The sequence below is a fragment of the Myodes glareolus genome, chromosome 19, assembly GCF_982192425.1.
Source record: "Myodes glareolus chromosome 19, mMyoGla1.1, whole genome shotgun sequence".
NCBI classification, from domain to species: domain Eukaryota; kingdom Metazoa; phylum Chordata; class Mammalia; order Rodentia; family Cricetidae; genus Myodes; species Myodes glareolus.
The window spans coordinates 62353941-62368479 of record NC_142044.1 but is presented as its reverse complement, the minus strand read 5'-3'; the positions used below and the strand labels follow the sequence as shown (position 1 = coordinate 62368479).

Here is a 14539-nt window from a genome sequence, read left to right as displayed (position 1 = left end):
AACATTGAATGTTCCTAGTCCGGAGAAGCCCCAGGCTTGAGCCTTGAACCTTGCCTAGACCTTTGGTTTTGTGCTGTCCCTGCCCTTATGGCTCTTCTCTGTCCAGTGCACTTCCTTAAGGGCACACACTGAAGCCTCTTCCAGGTGTTGCTTCTGTCTCCATTCCCAGGTATCCTCTTTAAACCTAGAGTAGGCTACTCTCCATGCAAATCTCTGCAGAACTCATGCCTCATGATCCTCCTGCCCCTTTAAATAATCTTTTTTATAGAAAGAAATGGAAAAAATTGCTTAAGTGAATTTTTAGTTCAGAACATTTATAGTAAAAAGATGTAGATTGTTTCCCTAAATATGCCTATCTGCCTTGAAAAAGCAAACAAATTTCAGTTGCTCTAAACCAAGAATACACCAGATGTTTAATGTTTTGGTGTTGAGGGCAGTGCCTCTGAAAGGAAAGAGTCCAGAGAAGGAGAGAGAACATGTTTTAGGAAGCCTTGCGAGGGAAGGGGTCTGGCCGAATAGTTGGAGAGAAGGCGTGCATTTGTAAATGGCCCATCCTGTGCCCAGGAGGACCATGGTTGATGGGTGCGTGTCACCCCTGTCAGGACTTCTGAAGTTGACTGGACTGCCCTGTTAACTACCTCCTGTTGTCAGGACTATTGCAGCCTCCTTTAGAACTTCCAGCACCTGTGATCCTTCCCTTGTTTCGGAAAGCCCCAGCCTTTGACACTGGGCATTCATGTGGGGCAAGATGCCCTGTGGGAAAAAGTCTTTGGGAGATGTGCCCCAGTTTTAGTGGCTGCAGGGGCACAGGGGAAGAAGGACAGGCGGAACTGCTCTCAGGGTGTGTACTCTGGTGAAGATATGTAAGGGAAGGCCCTGGTGGTGTGTATTTCAGCTATCCTCTTTGCCCTGAGCACACTGCTTATGGTAAGAGACATGCTACAGGAAGTGCCCAAACAACACCCATGTCTCCAGCAGCTAGCACGCCCTGTCAGTCTCAGCCTATGGTTTCCTTTCTTCTAGGGAAACTGAAGCTAAGATGGAAAACAGAAGCCCCATGTAGTCAGAGAAACAGCCCATTAAGAGGGCTACTAGGCCTGGGGTGTAGCTACTGGGGCCTCCTGTTAGCACACCAGCCTAGCAGGAGGCCTTTAGCTACTCCTCAGCACTGAAAAGCCAAATGAAGCCAGTCCAGTGCTAGGATGGGACAGATGTACTCCCTAAGCTTAAAGGGCCAACTTTTTCTTTCAGACCTATCCAATTCTTGATGACCTAGGCTACGTTAGCTACTTTAGAGTGCTCTGAATCTTTAAGCCACTGCCATAGGTCAGTGAGTAAGATCTGCAGCTGGCACATTCCCCTATACTCTTCTTTGGTATAGTTTTTTTTAATATTTTGAATTGATTTTTATTTAATGTGCATTGGTGTTTTGCCTGTATGTATGTCTGTGTGAGGGTGTCAAGTCTGGAACTAGAGTTCTAGACAGCAGTGAACTGCCATGTGGGAACTAAGAATTGAACCTGGGACCTCTGGAAGAACAACCAGTGCTCTTAACCACTGAGCCATCTCTCCAGCCCTTGGTGTAGATTTTTTTAAAGTAGAGCCATGGTGATTTGAGATGTCCCATTTGAGACTAGGGGCACAGGAAGCCAGCTGCCCCCACCGTCCTAGGTCATGGAGAAACCTTCTGATCTCCCCCTCCCAGAGCTGTCTGAACCTTCTCTGCCCTGTCTTACATTGGTAGCTCCAACCAGGATTAGGTCTCTGATGCCTAATTCTGTTTTCTCTTCTTGCTGCCCTTGCTTTGTGTTGCCATAGAGGCCTGAAGAGTGGAGGGTGAACTTGCTGGGGGCTTGGCACAGAATTTCTCTTGTGTATGTGCCTGTGTGTGCGCATGTGTGTCCTTTCGTGCTCCAGGTTTGACTTTGAGGGTCTGGAGAGTGGTGATGACGGTGCATTTGACAAGCTCCGGTCCTGGAGCAGGTCAATCGAGGACCTGCAGCCGCCCAGCGCCCTGTCGGCCCCCTTCACCAACAGCCTCGCTCGCTCTGCGCGCCAGTCCGTGCTCCGGTATGTGTGCGCTTACTCTGCCCACCTGCATCCCACCCCAGCCCTGATCCAGGTCTTGGTAACCCGGTGAGTGCTCATGCTCCTCCTTCACTCTTGCTTCCAGGCTCAGCTCTCTTGCCCTCTGCCTGCTCGCCTGTCTCTGATCTGTCCTCTCTGTCTCCCTGACTCTGCCCAGCAGTCTGTCCTGGGTAAGTACATGGTCCTCAGCTGTGCCACCCCATCTGAAGTTCCAGCTTTCCCCTTTCTCCAGTCCTCACTCTCTTTTAGCCATTCCTTCCTGACTTTGGGCAGGGCTTGGGCTTCGCTGGCTGATTCGGCTCCTGCCCTTGTGAACACTCATTCATCCCATCAGTGGCTTGGAAACCAGCCCCACGTGCCTGCTGCTCCATCCTTTCCCTTCCCTTTTCCTTCAGGTCTTTCTAAGTTGTGCTTTCACTGGTCTGCGTGTTCTCAAGAGCAGTCCTGTTGGTGAACCGGATCTCTTCTCAGAGCCCTTTTTAGTTTGGAGGCTATCCTTGCACCTCATAGCTTTTCCTTTAGCCGTTCTCTCATCCACTGCTCTGCTTCTCTCCTTGGGTTTTGTGTCTTGCACACTGCTCATCATTCTGGTCTTGCAGGAACGGATTCCGTTCATGTTTCCTCTTCTCACAAAACATTAAGGCAGGGGAGGGATGATACAAAGCCAGGCATAACCTCCAGCCTTCGTAAGGCCTATGTAGGTCTGCTCTGCCTTTGCGGGGCTTAAGAATGAGATGAGAGCAAAGATACACCTGCCCTACTAAACGTGCCAAAGTTGTGCTAACTGAAAGTGAGAGGAGAGAAATCTCAGGTGCGTTCTTTGTGATCCATCCCAAGGACTTCAGAGTTCTTAGAACATTTTTGTATTTCAGAGGGTCTCTGGGGTTAGCATGATTTTGACAGAGTATAAAGCTAGGGTCCTGGGCAGTTGATAACAAAGGCCTTTACTAAGGAAGGAGATGAATAGAAGTCGACTCCCCTGCCTCCTGCTGTCCTGGCAGTTGGTACAAGGTCCTCTTTCCCCTTCCATTTCTTCTGCTTCGAAGGGGCAGCTTGGTGTCCTAGAACCTTCACCAGCAAGCAGTCCTGTCCCTTACCTGATTACTTGGCACTATCCCCCAGGTACAGTACTCTCCCTGGCCGCAGGGCCTTGAAGAACTCTCGCCTGGTGAGCCAGAAGGATGATGTCCACGTCTGTATCCTTTGTCTCAGAGCCATCATGAACTATCAGGTAAGAGGTGTTGCTCCTCATGGATGTACTACTTCTGCTTCATATGTTAAACCAAGAGAGCAAAGCACCAGCTTGTGAAAGAGAGGTTTGCTAGTGGGAGACCTACTGGCTTTCCCTTTCCCACCATCGAGGTCCCCTCCTATCCTTTCCTTTGCAGTATGGCTTCAACTTGGTCATGTCCCACCCCCACGCTGTCAATGAGATTGCACTTAGCCTCAACAACAAGAATCCAAGGTGTGTTCTTTCCTTCCTCATTATGCCTAGGTATCTGATGATCCTGACTTGTCTTTGACAAGCCCTGCCTGCTTTGGGGTCTGTTAGTCAGGGTCTCCTCTGCTAGAGAAGTGTCTAAGGATATGAGTTGTGGTGACTTGGATGAGACCTAGGATGTTAATCTTCTTTCATCTCTTAGGACCAAAGCTCTGGTCTTGGAGCTGCTGGCAGCTGTGTGTTTGGTGCGAGGAGGTCATGAAATCATCCTTTCTGCCTTTGACAATTTCAAAGAGGTTAGTCTCCTGCATGCTCCACACACAACACACACGTGTGTGTGTGTGTGTGTGTGTGTGTTAGAGAAAAATATGGGGGTTCCAATTACTGGGATCTCTAGTGGTTTTAAAATAACTGCTTGACTGAGCAGCCTGCTTCAAACTAAAACAAAACCAGAGCTTTTTAGATCTTATTCCATGACACAGCACAGTTGGCCAGTTAATGACACTCTGGGACAGACTGAAGTATCCTAACCTGATACTGTCAGAATCACCAAAAGAGTACGTTGAAAATGCAGACTGGGGCTGGAGAGATGGCTCGATAGTTAAGAGCCTTTGCTGATTCAGTTTCCAGTGATTCACCACTATCTTTAGTTCCAGTTCCAGAGGATCTGGTGCCCCCTTCTGGCCTGTACAGACACCGTATACACATATGCATATACATTTATGTAGGCAAAACACACAATTTCTTTTTCTTATTTTAGGCACAGGCTCTACTCCTGAGCCACTGGAGCAGAGCCTGGGCATCATCTTCACTTTATAAGACTCCCCAAGTGGTTCTGCTGCAGTGAGCCCACAGGTGGAATCCAAAGCAAGTATATTCTCAGGGAAGAAGAAGGCTAGTAGTGAAGGAAAAGAGAACTTGTGTGTGGAATTTTCCCTTTCTGAGGTCTACCTCTGAAGCCCCAATTTGCTTGAACATGGGATTCCTCAACATCCAGCCACAGCTGTGGTCCCACCCCTTCCTCCTCTCTGGGCCTCTTCCTCACATCCATTGTTTAGTTCAGGAAACAGCTCTTCCTCCTTAAAGTTCAGAAACTCAAAGGAGCCCCTGGACCCTTTTCAGCAGAGGACTTTGCTGCATACTGACTCCTCCTCCTTGTCCCCCGGGGCCCAACCTCCTGCCAGCTAGACTCCTTTCTTTCTCCGTTTCTTCTTTCTGTAATTTGCCAGCATCAGAGCTAAATCCTAGGCTGTACTGGATTCCCTCAGTGTGATGGAGGGTCAGAGACCCAGGGCCAGAATCCAGGTCCTGGGTTTTCTTCTGGTATTCAAATGGCACAGTCCCTGGATAGAGTTATGGTTAATTTACTATTGTTTTATGATATTTACTTACATATTTATTTGGGTATCTTTTATTTGGTTGGTTATATTTTGATTTTTGAAGACAGATTTTTACTTTACAGCCTGAGCTGACTTCAATGTACGGCAGTCCTCCTGCTTCAGCCTCCTGAAGGCTAGCTAGGAAGTTAGGTGCAAACTGCCCTGCCCCACTGAGTTGTGGCTAAACTTGGTCTGAACTGTGCCTTTGCCATCATGTTCCTGGGAACCAGGGGTTGGGGGTTTAGGTTCTGCATGGTGTAGATCCTTCCCCTGAGAATGTTTACACATTCAGGTGTGTAAAGAACTGCATCGGTTTGAGAAGCTAATGGAGTATTTCCGGAATGAAGACAGCAACATTGACTTCATGGTGAGGACCTGGGCCTGGGACAGGTGCATGCCATGCCATTGAGGCTTTCTGCTACTTAAATCAAGCCACACTAACAGCGTGTTTTGAGAGTTGGCTTCTCTCCCCAGGTGGCCTGCATGCAGTTCATCAATATTGTGGTGCACTCAGTAGAGGACATGAATTTCCGAGTCCACCTGCAATACGAGTTTACCAAGTTGGGGCTAGAGGAGTTCCTGCAGGTAAACTGGCTAGGGTCTTGGAAAGGGTCTCTTAAGGGTGAGAATCAGCTTAGGCACAGCACAAAGGGCCTGTCTCCTTTGACCTGGGACAGAGGCTGTTTTGCCAATGTTTGTCTTCCCAATGAAGCAGCTCTGTCAGGGCCAGCCAGGCATTGAGAACAGCTGGAAGATACTGGTTACATGCTCTCAGAGGTAGTTATGAAACAACGATGCTTTCTCAGGCCTACACTGACTCCCTGCTACTCTGTATTTCCCTAGAAGTCAAGACACACAGAGAGCGAGAAGCTGCAGGTGCAGATTCAGGCATACCTGGACAATGTGTTTGATGTAGGGGGGTTGTTGGAGGATGCTGAAACCAAGAATGTAGCCCTGGAAAAGGTGGAAGAACTGGAAGAGCACGTGTCCCATGTAGGTATCCTCTGCTTACCAGGCAGTCACTGTGGAAGGCTGGGAGGATGGGCATAACTAGGTTCCAGAAATCCTGAGCTGACCTACCTGACTTCAGATTGACCTACAGGAAGGCTTTAGAATCACTGAGTCTCTAGACCCAACTCTGGCCCAGGGCACTGGACTGTACTCACTAGAATATGCTAACATCCATGGCTGGGTATAAGATGGTCTTCAACTGCTACCATTTGCCTTGTACCTGTTGCTTTTCATAGTATCAGGACTCCCGGTCCCTGAGAGTGATGTAGGGAAGCCACTTGAATAAACTGCCTTTGGGGCATTGCTTTCAGGTCCTGGTATGGCTCCAAATTTATACTGAGTGTTCAGGCTTGAACATGGCTTTGAACATTGCTTCTCCATTTTGTAGCTCACAGAGAAGCTGCTGGACCTGGAGAATGAGAATATGATGCGAGTGGCAGAGCTGGAGAAGCAGCTACTACAGCGGGAAAAGGAGTTGGAGAGCATCAAGGTGCCAGTAGGGGAGGGAGAAGTGGGGAGACTGCAGCTGATCTGGGTCCCAGTGCTACAGGACTTTCCCTTCTCACCAAATCATATCCAGAATAGAAACTGATTTATCCTCAAGGCACTCAGGCAAGGGGTAACTGTGATCTCCTCTTTTCTATCTGGAGAGAGAAGTTGAGGGTAGGGTTGGCCAGGCACAGAAGAGAATGGGAGCAGCCATCCTGCCCACTTGCTGGCTTTTTCTCCACATCTCCTTAGCTCTGATTACTAAACATCATCAAAGTAGCCCAGGTCTACTTATTAGACTGTCTACAGGGGTCCTCTGCAGGGCAGGGTTTCTCTTAGTTCAGTCTCTTGTGTTCTTGCACCTAACTTAATAACTTAGTTATAAAGCCATGCCACAAACTCCTTCTTGCAGAAGAATATGATTATGTTGTACTGAGCTCAGCTCCTCTCTGCTAAGTACTATATAAGGAGCTGGGGCGGGGGGGGGGGGGAGGATACAGAGCTCACCAAGACTAGGCTTATCTATGAGGTTTCCATCTGAGCAATTATCCATAGCCGGAGAGATAAAACCAATAATGAAGAGTTAATATCTATGGAGAGAGCCACTGTGCCCATCTGAGACTTTCAAATGTGGGGCCTCCTTTTCCTTGAGCCTTGAGGGTCCTATGCAGTAAGAACAGACTTGAACAGAGAGAATCTATCAGAATACCAGTAGATACTAGCTGACTCTTATTGCTTTTGCTCTCCTACACTATGCTTTGTGTTCTCTGACCAGATCTCTTCTGTTGTGAGCCCCCTCCCTGACCCTAGCTCCTTAAAGGTCTATTGGGTAGGAATTCTGACTCTGTGGAAGTAATTGTTATACCCTCAGCCCATTCTTCCTTCAATGTTGCTGCCTGCCTGATAGGAGACCTATGAGAACACAAACCATCAGGTGCATACTCTTCGGAGGCTCATTAAAGAAAAGGAGGAGGCTTTCCAACGCCGATGCCACCTGGAGCCAAGTGCCCGGAGCCTGGAGTCCATGGGTGGTAGCGAGGCCCTAGCCAGGATAGGCCCTACAGAGCTGAGTGAGGGCATGCCACCCTCTGACCAGGACCTGCTGGCTTCAGCCCCACCTGCTGAGGAGGCCCTTCCTCTGCCCCCTCCACCAGCTCCGCCTTTGCCCCCACCCCCTCCCCCACTACCAGGTAACTGGGACTTCCAAGCTGGGAGGGGCAGGTTTTTGTGAGACCAAGACTCCAGTCTCAGGGAGCAGCTGGGAAATAGCATCATTTGAGGGCTAGGAGGATAAGTCAGGGTGAGAAGCTAAGGGAGGACCAGAATTTGGGGAAACAGATGAAGGAATGTTGGGAGCAGGTTTTGCTTCGAGGATCTCTGAGTGCTACTCTTATTACTCTGAAGGTAGCTAAGCAGAGGGCTAAACTGTGGCAGAAGAAACTCCATCAGTGACGACAGTCACTGTCCCTCTTCAGTAGACTTCTGGGATTAACCTGACCAGACTTTCCATAGCATTCCTCTCAGGGTCTCTGAGGACAGGTCAGGCAGGCAGAGTTTGAGAAGCCTGGAAAGAATTTAGGATCTTTGGGTTACTGTGGAATTTTTTTCTTCCCCAGACAAGTGTCCCCCTGCTCCACCTCTCCCTGGTGCTGCTCCTTCTGTTGTGTTAACAGTGGGCCTGTCAGGTGAGTATCCTCAGGGCTCTGGGCAACGCTGATGGAGTTTTTCCTTGGCCCTTGCCTTACACCTGCCCCCTTCCAAAACTAGCCATTCGCATCAAGAAACCTATCAAGACAAAGTTCCGGCTGCCAGTCTTCAACTGGACAGCACTGAAACCCAATCAGATCAATGGCACTGTCTTCAGTGAACTTGATGATGAGAAGATCTTGGAGGTGACAGGGTTCTGGGGTCCAGAAGGGTGGGGTTGGGGTCTGAGGACCAAGATGCCGTTACAGCCAGATCTTCTGGTCTTGGAAAAGCTTTTAGGCAGAGCAAAACTGATACTATATCAGCTTTAGGGACCGTGACTAGGTCCTTGCAGGGCACGTGGCAGTGGGTATTGTAGAGCCTTCAACATCGTCTCTACTTCTCCCAGGACTTAGACCTGGATAAGTTTGAAGAGTTATTTAAGACAAAAGCCCAGGGTCCTGCCCTTGACCTCATCTGCTCCAAGAATAAGACTGCACAAAAGGCTGCCAGCAAGGTGACCCTTTTGGAAGCTAATCGTGCCAAGAACCTGGCTATCACCCTTCGCAAGGCTGGGCGCTCAGCTGAGGAGATCTGCAGGGCCATCCACACGTGAGGCTCCCACTAACTTGGCCCTGGTTCCCAGACAGCTGTTACCCCAGTTATCCCCACAGCAGTAGATTCTCCTAGATTCCAGGGTTCCTGACAGGATTTGTTCACACGTCTTAGCCATCCACTGACCCGAACAGAGCATACTGACTCCGTGCTTGGTGTCAGACAGTGAAGAGAACTATCCATTCAGCCCAGTGTGGTAGAAATGGTGTAGACAGGGATACCATGTTAGCAGAGCAGACAGGAGAGCCACTGACACTGAGGGAAGGCGTCCCAAGGAGGGTTCTTAACTAAGACTGAAGGAATTGCACAAGTTGGTCCAGGTCAGGACTTGGTGGAAGCAATATGATACTGAGTATTGAAAATGAAATCTGCCTTTAGTGTGGAGACCAGACAGGGTAGAAAGTGGGCAGAAGTCTTGCAGACCATATTCAGGTTGGTTAAACTTTACCATAGATGCAGAGAGGAAGACACTAAAGGACTTTAACAACAGGATATGTATCTGTAATCTTTGCACTTTTGTAGCAGAAGGAGGAGGCTCACAAGTTTGAGGCCACCCTAGACTACGTAGCAAGATCCTGTCTGAAAATGAACAACAGACACAGATTATCCCCTAGGAATATTGTTAACATTATGATAGATGAAGCAATGTCTTTACGTCTGGCTATGTCCTGTGTATTGTTCCCCAGTCCTCCTAAGGACGAGGGAACATGTGGACAGATGTCAGACCTGAAGTGGTTTTCTTCCTACAGGTTTGACTTACAGACATTACCTGTAGACTTCGTGGAATGCCTGATGCGCTTCCTGCCCACAGAGGCTGAGGTGAAGCTGTTGCGGCAATATGAGCGTGAACGGCAGCCCCTGGAGGAGCTGGCTGCTGAGGACCGCTTCATGTTACTCTTTAGCAAGGTGGAACGGCTGACCCAGCGAATGGCTGGCATGGCCTTTCTGGGCAACTTCCAGGACAACCTGCAGATGCTCACACCGGTACAGCCTCTTCCCTAATCACTTTCCACTGCTATCACTAGTCATGTCTGCTGTCCATCCTTCTGGCCCTACCCCTTGACTTTATTCTTCTCCCAACCTGGGTGACTCGGTGTTCATCTTGTCTTCCAGCAATTGAATGCCATCATTGCAGCCTCTGCCTCTGTCAAGTCCTCACAGAAACTGAAGCAGATGCTGGAGGTTGGGAAAGGGTGTGACTGGGGTGCTGGTGGTTCCCAGGGGTCCTGGGTGGGTTCTAGTGCTACTATACAAAGGAGGAAGTCCTTGGAGCTTCTCATGACCCGCCTTCCGTGCATCTTATGAACAGATCATACTTGCGTTGGGGAACTACATGAACAGCAGCAAGCGAGGTGCTGTGTACGGCTTTAAGCTCCAGAGCCTGGATCTGGTAAGATGGGAGCAGCATGTGCAGGAAGCCTGGAACACCAGTGTTACCTAGTTAGAGCTAGGGTGCTTAGCTCTCTGTTCCCACCACTGCCTTGCAGCTGCTGGACACAAAGTCCACTGACCGGAAAATGACACTGCTGCACTTCATCGCCCTGACAGTGAAGGAGAAATACCCAGACCTGGCTACCTTCTGGCATGAGCTGCACTTCGTGGAGAAGGCTGCAGCAGGTGAGGGCTCCTTGCCTCCAGCCTGGGGCAGTATCAGGAAGCTGAGCAAGAGGAACACCTGGGCTCATTTCTGGCTTTTGTTATCTTACTACTTCAAAGTTTTCCGCTAAAGCCGTGAGCAGGGGCCACTCCAGAGGGAGGCTTCCTCTGAGCTCAAGTGGAATCAGGCTTCCTTAGGCTGACCCAGAGATTGCACTTCTCTACCATTTATGTGATATGGTTAGAAAACTATAATTATAAAGCCCCCTAAATACATACAGTACTGCTGTATCTGTTCCACCCATGAAAAACTACAGCAGGCCCAAGGCAGCTCTAGCTTGGAGATGAGCAGTCTCAGTGGTTTGCCTTCCTTTGCTACCTTGTCCTTTGGGCTTATGAACCCTGGCCCTCCATTTTTTTCCCCACTGCTGAGGGAGCTTAGTCTGCTTGACATGGACTTCTCTACACGTGTCACTGAAAGTGTATGCCATGGGGGAGGATAACTTTGCTGTAGTCCTGAGCAAGCCTCAGCCAGACATCTTGGTAAACAGTGTCCCTGGAGAATGTGCTGCTAGATGTGAAAGAGCTGGGCCGGGGCATGGAGCTGATTCGGCGGGAATGCAGCATTCATGACAACAGCGTCCTTCGAAACTTCCTCAGCACCAATGAAGGCAGGCTGGACAAGCTGCAGCGTGATGCCAAGACTGCTGAGGTGAGCAAGGAATTGGAGTAGGCAACAAACATCTAGGACAACAGTTCCAACCTGTAGGTCGTGACCCCTTTGGGGGGGTTGAACAACTGTTTCACAGGGGTCGCATGTCAGAGTAGCAAAATTACAGTTATGAAGTAGTCATCACAACACAAGGAGCTGTATTAAAGAGTTATAGTGTTAGAAAGGTTGAGAACCACTGGACTAGAGCCGAGATACTAAGGCCACTTTGTGTCAGCATCCAACTGCAGTTCCACCAGGCAGCTAGGCAGCTGTTAGGGAACATGAGGTGGGAGTCACAAAGGACTTTAAGGATAGCAGCAGACATCCATGTCTGGAATTGACTTTTGGGAACACCCATATTCTCTATGGTTCACAGGGGCTTGGGTAGTTGGTTTTCTCCCTTTGGCCTTAAGTTGTTTTTTTTTTGTTTTTTTTTTTTTTTTTTGTGGGTCTTCTGTCCATCTGTGAGCTGAGCTACCCACCAGAATAGCCCTTCTGTCTGCCCCTTCTTTACCCAGGAGGCCTACAATGCAGTTGTGCGCTACTTTGGCGAGAGTCCCAAGACCACACCTCCTTCTGTGTTTTTCCCAGTATTTGTCCGATTCATTCGTTCTTACAAGGTAAGCTGAAGAAAAGTGTCTAGAGGAGTTTGGCTGAGATAGTTGAGAGAGAACCTGGGCTTCAAGTGTGAGTCTTTCCAGTTCCTGAGGCCTAGGAAAGGAACCATGGAAGCTGGTGACAGGCCTCAGCTGTGAACTGGTGGGCAGGGTGGGGGCCCAGCCCCTTCCTTTCATTGTTTGGAGCAGGAAGTACCCCTCCGGAGGGTGGCCACCTGGGGTTAGCTGGTCTTACTGCCACCCACTTTTCATGTCAGCCCCTCCTTTCCCAGCCTGTGGGAGCCTCATTCCCCCTCTCTTGGTTCTCTCTAAGGAAGCAGAACAAGAGAATGAAGCTCGCAAGAAACAAGAGGAAGTAATGCGGGAGAAGCAGCTGGCTCAGGAAGCTAAGAAGCTGGATGCCAAGGTGGGTGGGACCAAGATCTTGGTCTGGAGGGTAGAACAAAAACCTGAGGATTCAGGGAGCCAGAAAGGACATGGAAAGCCAACACACACACACACACACACACACACACACACACACACACACACACACACATCCTCCCTCCCTCAGAGTGCCTGAAGGCAAGGGTCCAGAGGGAGGGGCAGACACAGATGGACAGGACACAGGATTTCTCTCAGTAGAGCCATCTTCAGACTGCATCTTGGGACAGGAACCAGTTACTTGTTGGGTTAGTGATGACTTCCTTCCCCTTCTACTCTTTGGCCCTAGACTCCATCCCAGCGAAACAAATGGCAACAGCAGGAGCTAATTGCAGAGTTGAGACGGCGCCAAGCTAAGGAACACCGGCCTGTTTACGAGGGGAAGGATGGTACCATTGAGGATATCATCACAGGTAGGACCTTGGTCCATTGGGCCCAATTCCCAGAGCCTAAGCTAACCCCCTTTGGTCCTGTTTTCTAGTCTGTTTCCCCATAAAACCTGACCACGATCTCTCCTGGGCCATAGTGTTGAAGAGTGTCCCTTTCACGGCCCGTACTGCCAAGCGGGGCTCACGCTTCTTCTGTGATGCAGCCCACCACGATGAGTCAAACTGTTAGCCCTCAAGGCTGGGGCCCCTGACAGGTACTGGGCACCATGGCTGCACTCTCTGCATGCCTTAGAATCATCTGGTAGCAGTCTGCCTGGGATGGAGACAGACTTCTTGCATGCTGCATGCCCTGAGAAACACAGTTTATCCCCTGCATGTTTCCTCCCACTAATTCTGTCCTAGCTACTAAATAAGACCCAAGGGCTAAGGAGTCTGGCCAGGGTTGGAACTATGCCAGAGTAGACAAGTCCAGGCCTATGGCTGTGATTCCTGAGGCTTCACTCCTAGACCCAAGGTATCCAGGGTCCTGATCTCCCCTAAGAGCTCTGCCAGTAGCTGCTACTCAGGGACAGATGTCCCATGACCTCTGCTTCCTGACATCTAGTTGGCTTGTGGTCTTTTCCTGAGTAGCCTTTAGAGCCCTGTGTTACCCTCTGAAAACAGTTCCGGAAGTTTCTCTAGCTGGTCGTCCCTGATCTTCTTTATACCTGACTACTTATCCCTGTCCTCCTGAAGGTGCTGCCCTGCTCGGTCTCCCTGCCTGTTCACATGCATCTATCTGTCTTCCCCATAGGCTTCAAACACCGGCCCAAGAGCATTCACAACCAAGCCAGGAGTGCTGCACCACCCAGTGGCCCTCCTCGGGCTCCAGGTCCGCACTGAGATCCTCTTGGAGGTAGAAGTGCTTTAACTCTTCCTGCAAGTACGGACAGTGGACCCAGGGCCCAGCAGAGGGCTGTGCTGTTCCAGCCGCAGCCACTCCAGCTCTGGGCTGGATCTCCCTGTACCACCGTGGGTACTAGATCTATAGGGCCTGGCACTTCCCTAGTGCCTCCCATAATGCACCTTGCCCCCAGCTTTCAACTTCATTCAGGGCTGGGAAAAGCCACTTCCAGCTTTGGCTCATGCGGGCAAATGGCCCCTCTTCCACTAGAGTCTAATAGGATGAAAAAGGAGAATGCTGTACTCCCATTTTTTTTTTTTCCTTTTTGTAGTCCCATTCAGCTCTGGTCTAAAAATATCCAGGCTTACAGATCCCTGGACTGGCAATATCAGATCATCTCACCGAGTAAAGCCCTTCCTTACCTGGGCCCACTCTGCTGAGCCCTAGTGAAAAAGGGTAGAGGAGCAATGTCAGGCCCACTGCCTTCTTGCACATTCTACCTGAGACTTCAGTTTTTTGTCCTGCCTTTCAGGCCCTTGGTCCCACCCACCTTGGCATCCAGCTTCTTGGCTTCCTGAGCCAGCTGATTCTCCTGCATTACCTCCTGCTTCTTGCAGGAGCTTCTTGCTCCACTTCCTCAAAACCAAAGGTTTGTGGGGGTAAGACTTGAGGCTTTCAAAGATGGAAAGGGAAGGGCTAACACTGAGCATGGAGAGTGTGACTGCGGGACCAGCTAACCCCAGGTGGCCACTCTGGAGGGATACTTCCTGCTCCAAACAATGAAAGGAAGGGCCCAAACCACACCCTGCCTGCTGTCTTCCCACTGAGTGAAGAAGAGCAGAGACACAGCACCAGCTCCAAGACTGCTAGAGGAAGGATGTGCCAGGATCTCACCTTTCCTCAGCTAGGTGGATTCTGGCCGGAACAGGCAACATAGAGAATCTTCATAGACTATTTGCTCAGTTCTCTACTAGGTTCTCTGACCCTGGAAGGGATGCGGGGGCACTTTGTTTTGTATATGTACCATTTCCTGTCTCTCTTGTACATAAACCCCACACCTCTCAACAAAATCTTGTGCACCTGGCTGTCTTCTCTTTCGTGGTTTGGGTGGCCATGAGGATATATAGGAGTGGGTGGGAGTGGTATTTGCTCCCATCTCAGGAGTGATGAGCCTAGAGGGCTGGGGAAGCCTGGCTGGGTGGGCATTAAC

General features: G+C 49.9%; 1 protein-coding gene across 4 annotated transcripts in view; it reads left to right on the top strand.

Moving 5' to 3' along the window:
* Fmnl3 (formin like 3) overlaps positions 1 to 14399 on the top strand; it is a 57697-nt gene extending 43298 nt beyond the window's left edge. Inside the window, exons 6-27 of one of the 4 annotated variants that reach the window (XM_048444606.3) lie at positions 1918 to 2070; positions 3211 to 3319; positions 3477 to 3553; positions 3732 to 3825; positions 5201 to 5275; positions 5383 to 5493; positions 5752 to 5901; positions 6308 to 6409; positions 7316 to 7598; positions 8025 to 8093; positions 8176 to 8300; positions 8504 to 8706; positions 9459 to 9693; positions 9823 to 9891; positions 10019 to 10099; positions 10197 to 10326; positions 10857 to 11017; positions 11536 to 11637; positions 11948 to 12040; positions 12347 to 12470; positions 12584 to 12700; positions 13240 to 14399. In XM_048444606.3, coding sequence (XP_048300563.3) covers positions 1918 to 2070; positions 3211 to 3319; positions 3477 to 3553; positions 3732 to 3825; positions 5201 to 5275; positions 5383 to 5493; positions 5752 to 5901; positions 6308 to 6409; positions 7316 to 7598; positions 8025 to 8093; positions 8176 to 8300; positions 8504 to 8706; positions 9459 to 9693; positions 9823 to 9891; positions 10019 to 10099; positions 10197 to 10326; positions 10857 to 11017; positions 11536 to 11637; positions 11948 to 12040; positions 12347 to 12470; positions 12584 to 12675 — 2638 coding nt within the window. In that variant the 3' untranslated portion in view covers positions 12676 to 12700; positions 13240 to 14399. The remainder of the gene's footprint in view (positions 1 to 1917; positions 2071 to 3210; positions 3320 to 3476; positions 3554 to 3731; positions 3826 to 5200; positions 5276 to 5382; positions 5494 to 5751; positions 5902 to 6307; positions 6410 to 7315; positions 7599 to 8024; positions 8094 to 8175; positions 8301 to 8503; positions 8707 to 9458; positions 9694 to 9822; positions 9892 to 10018; positions 10100 to 10196; positions 10327 to 10856; positions 11018 to 11535; positions 11638 to 11947; positions 12041 to 12346; positions 12471 to 12583; positions 12701 to 13239) is intronic. The other 3 variants (XM_048444607.3, XM_048444608.3, XM_048444609.3) reach the window with 3 other exon arrangements.
* Positions 14400 to 14539: the final 140 nt, after the last annotated feature.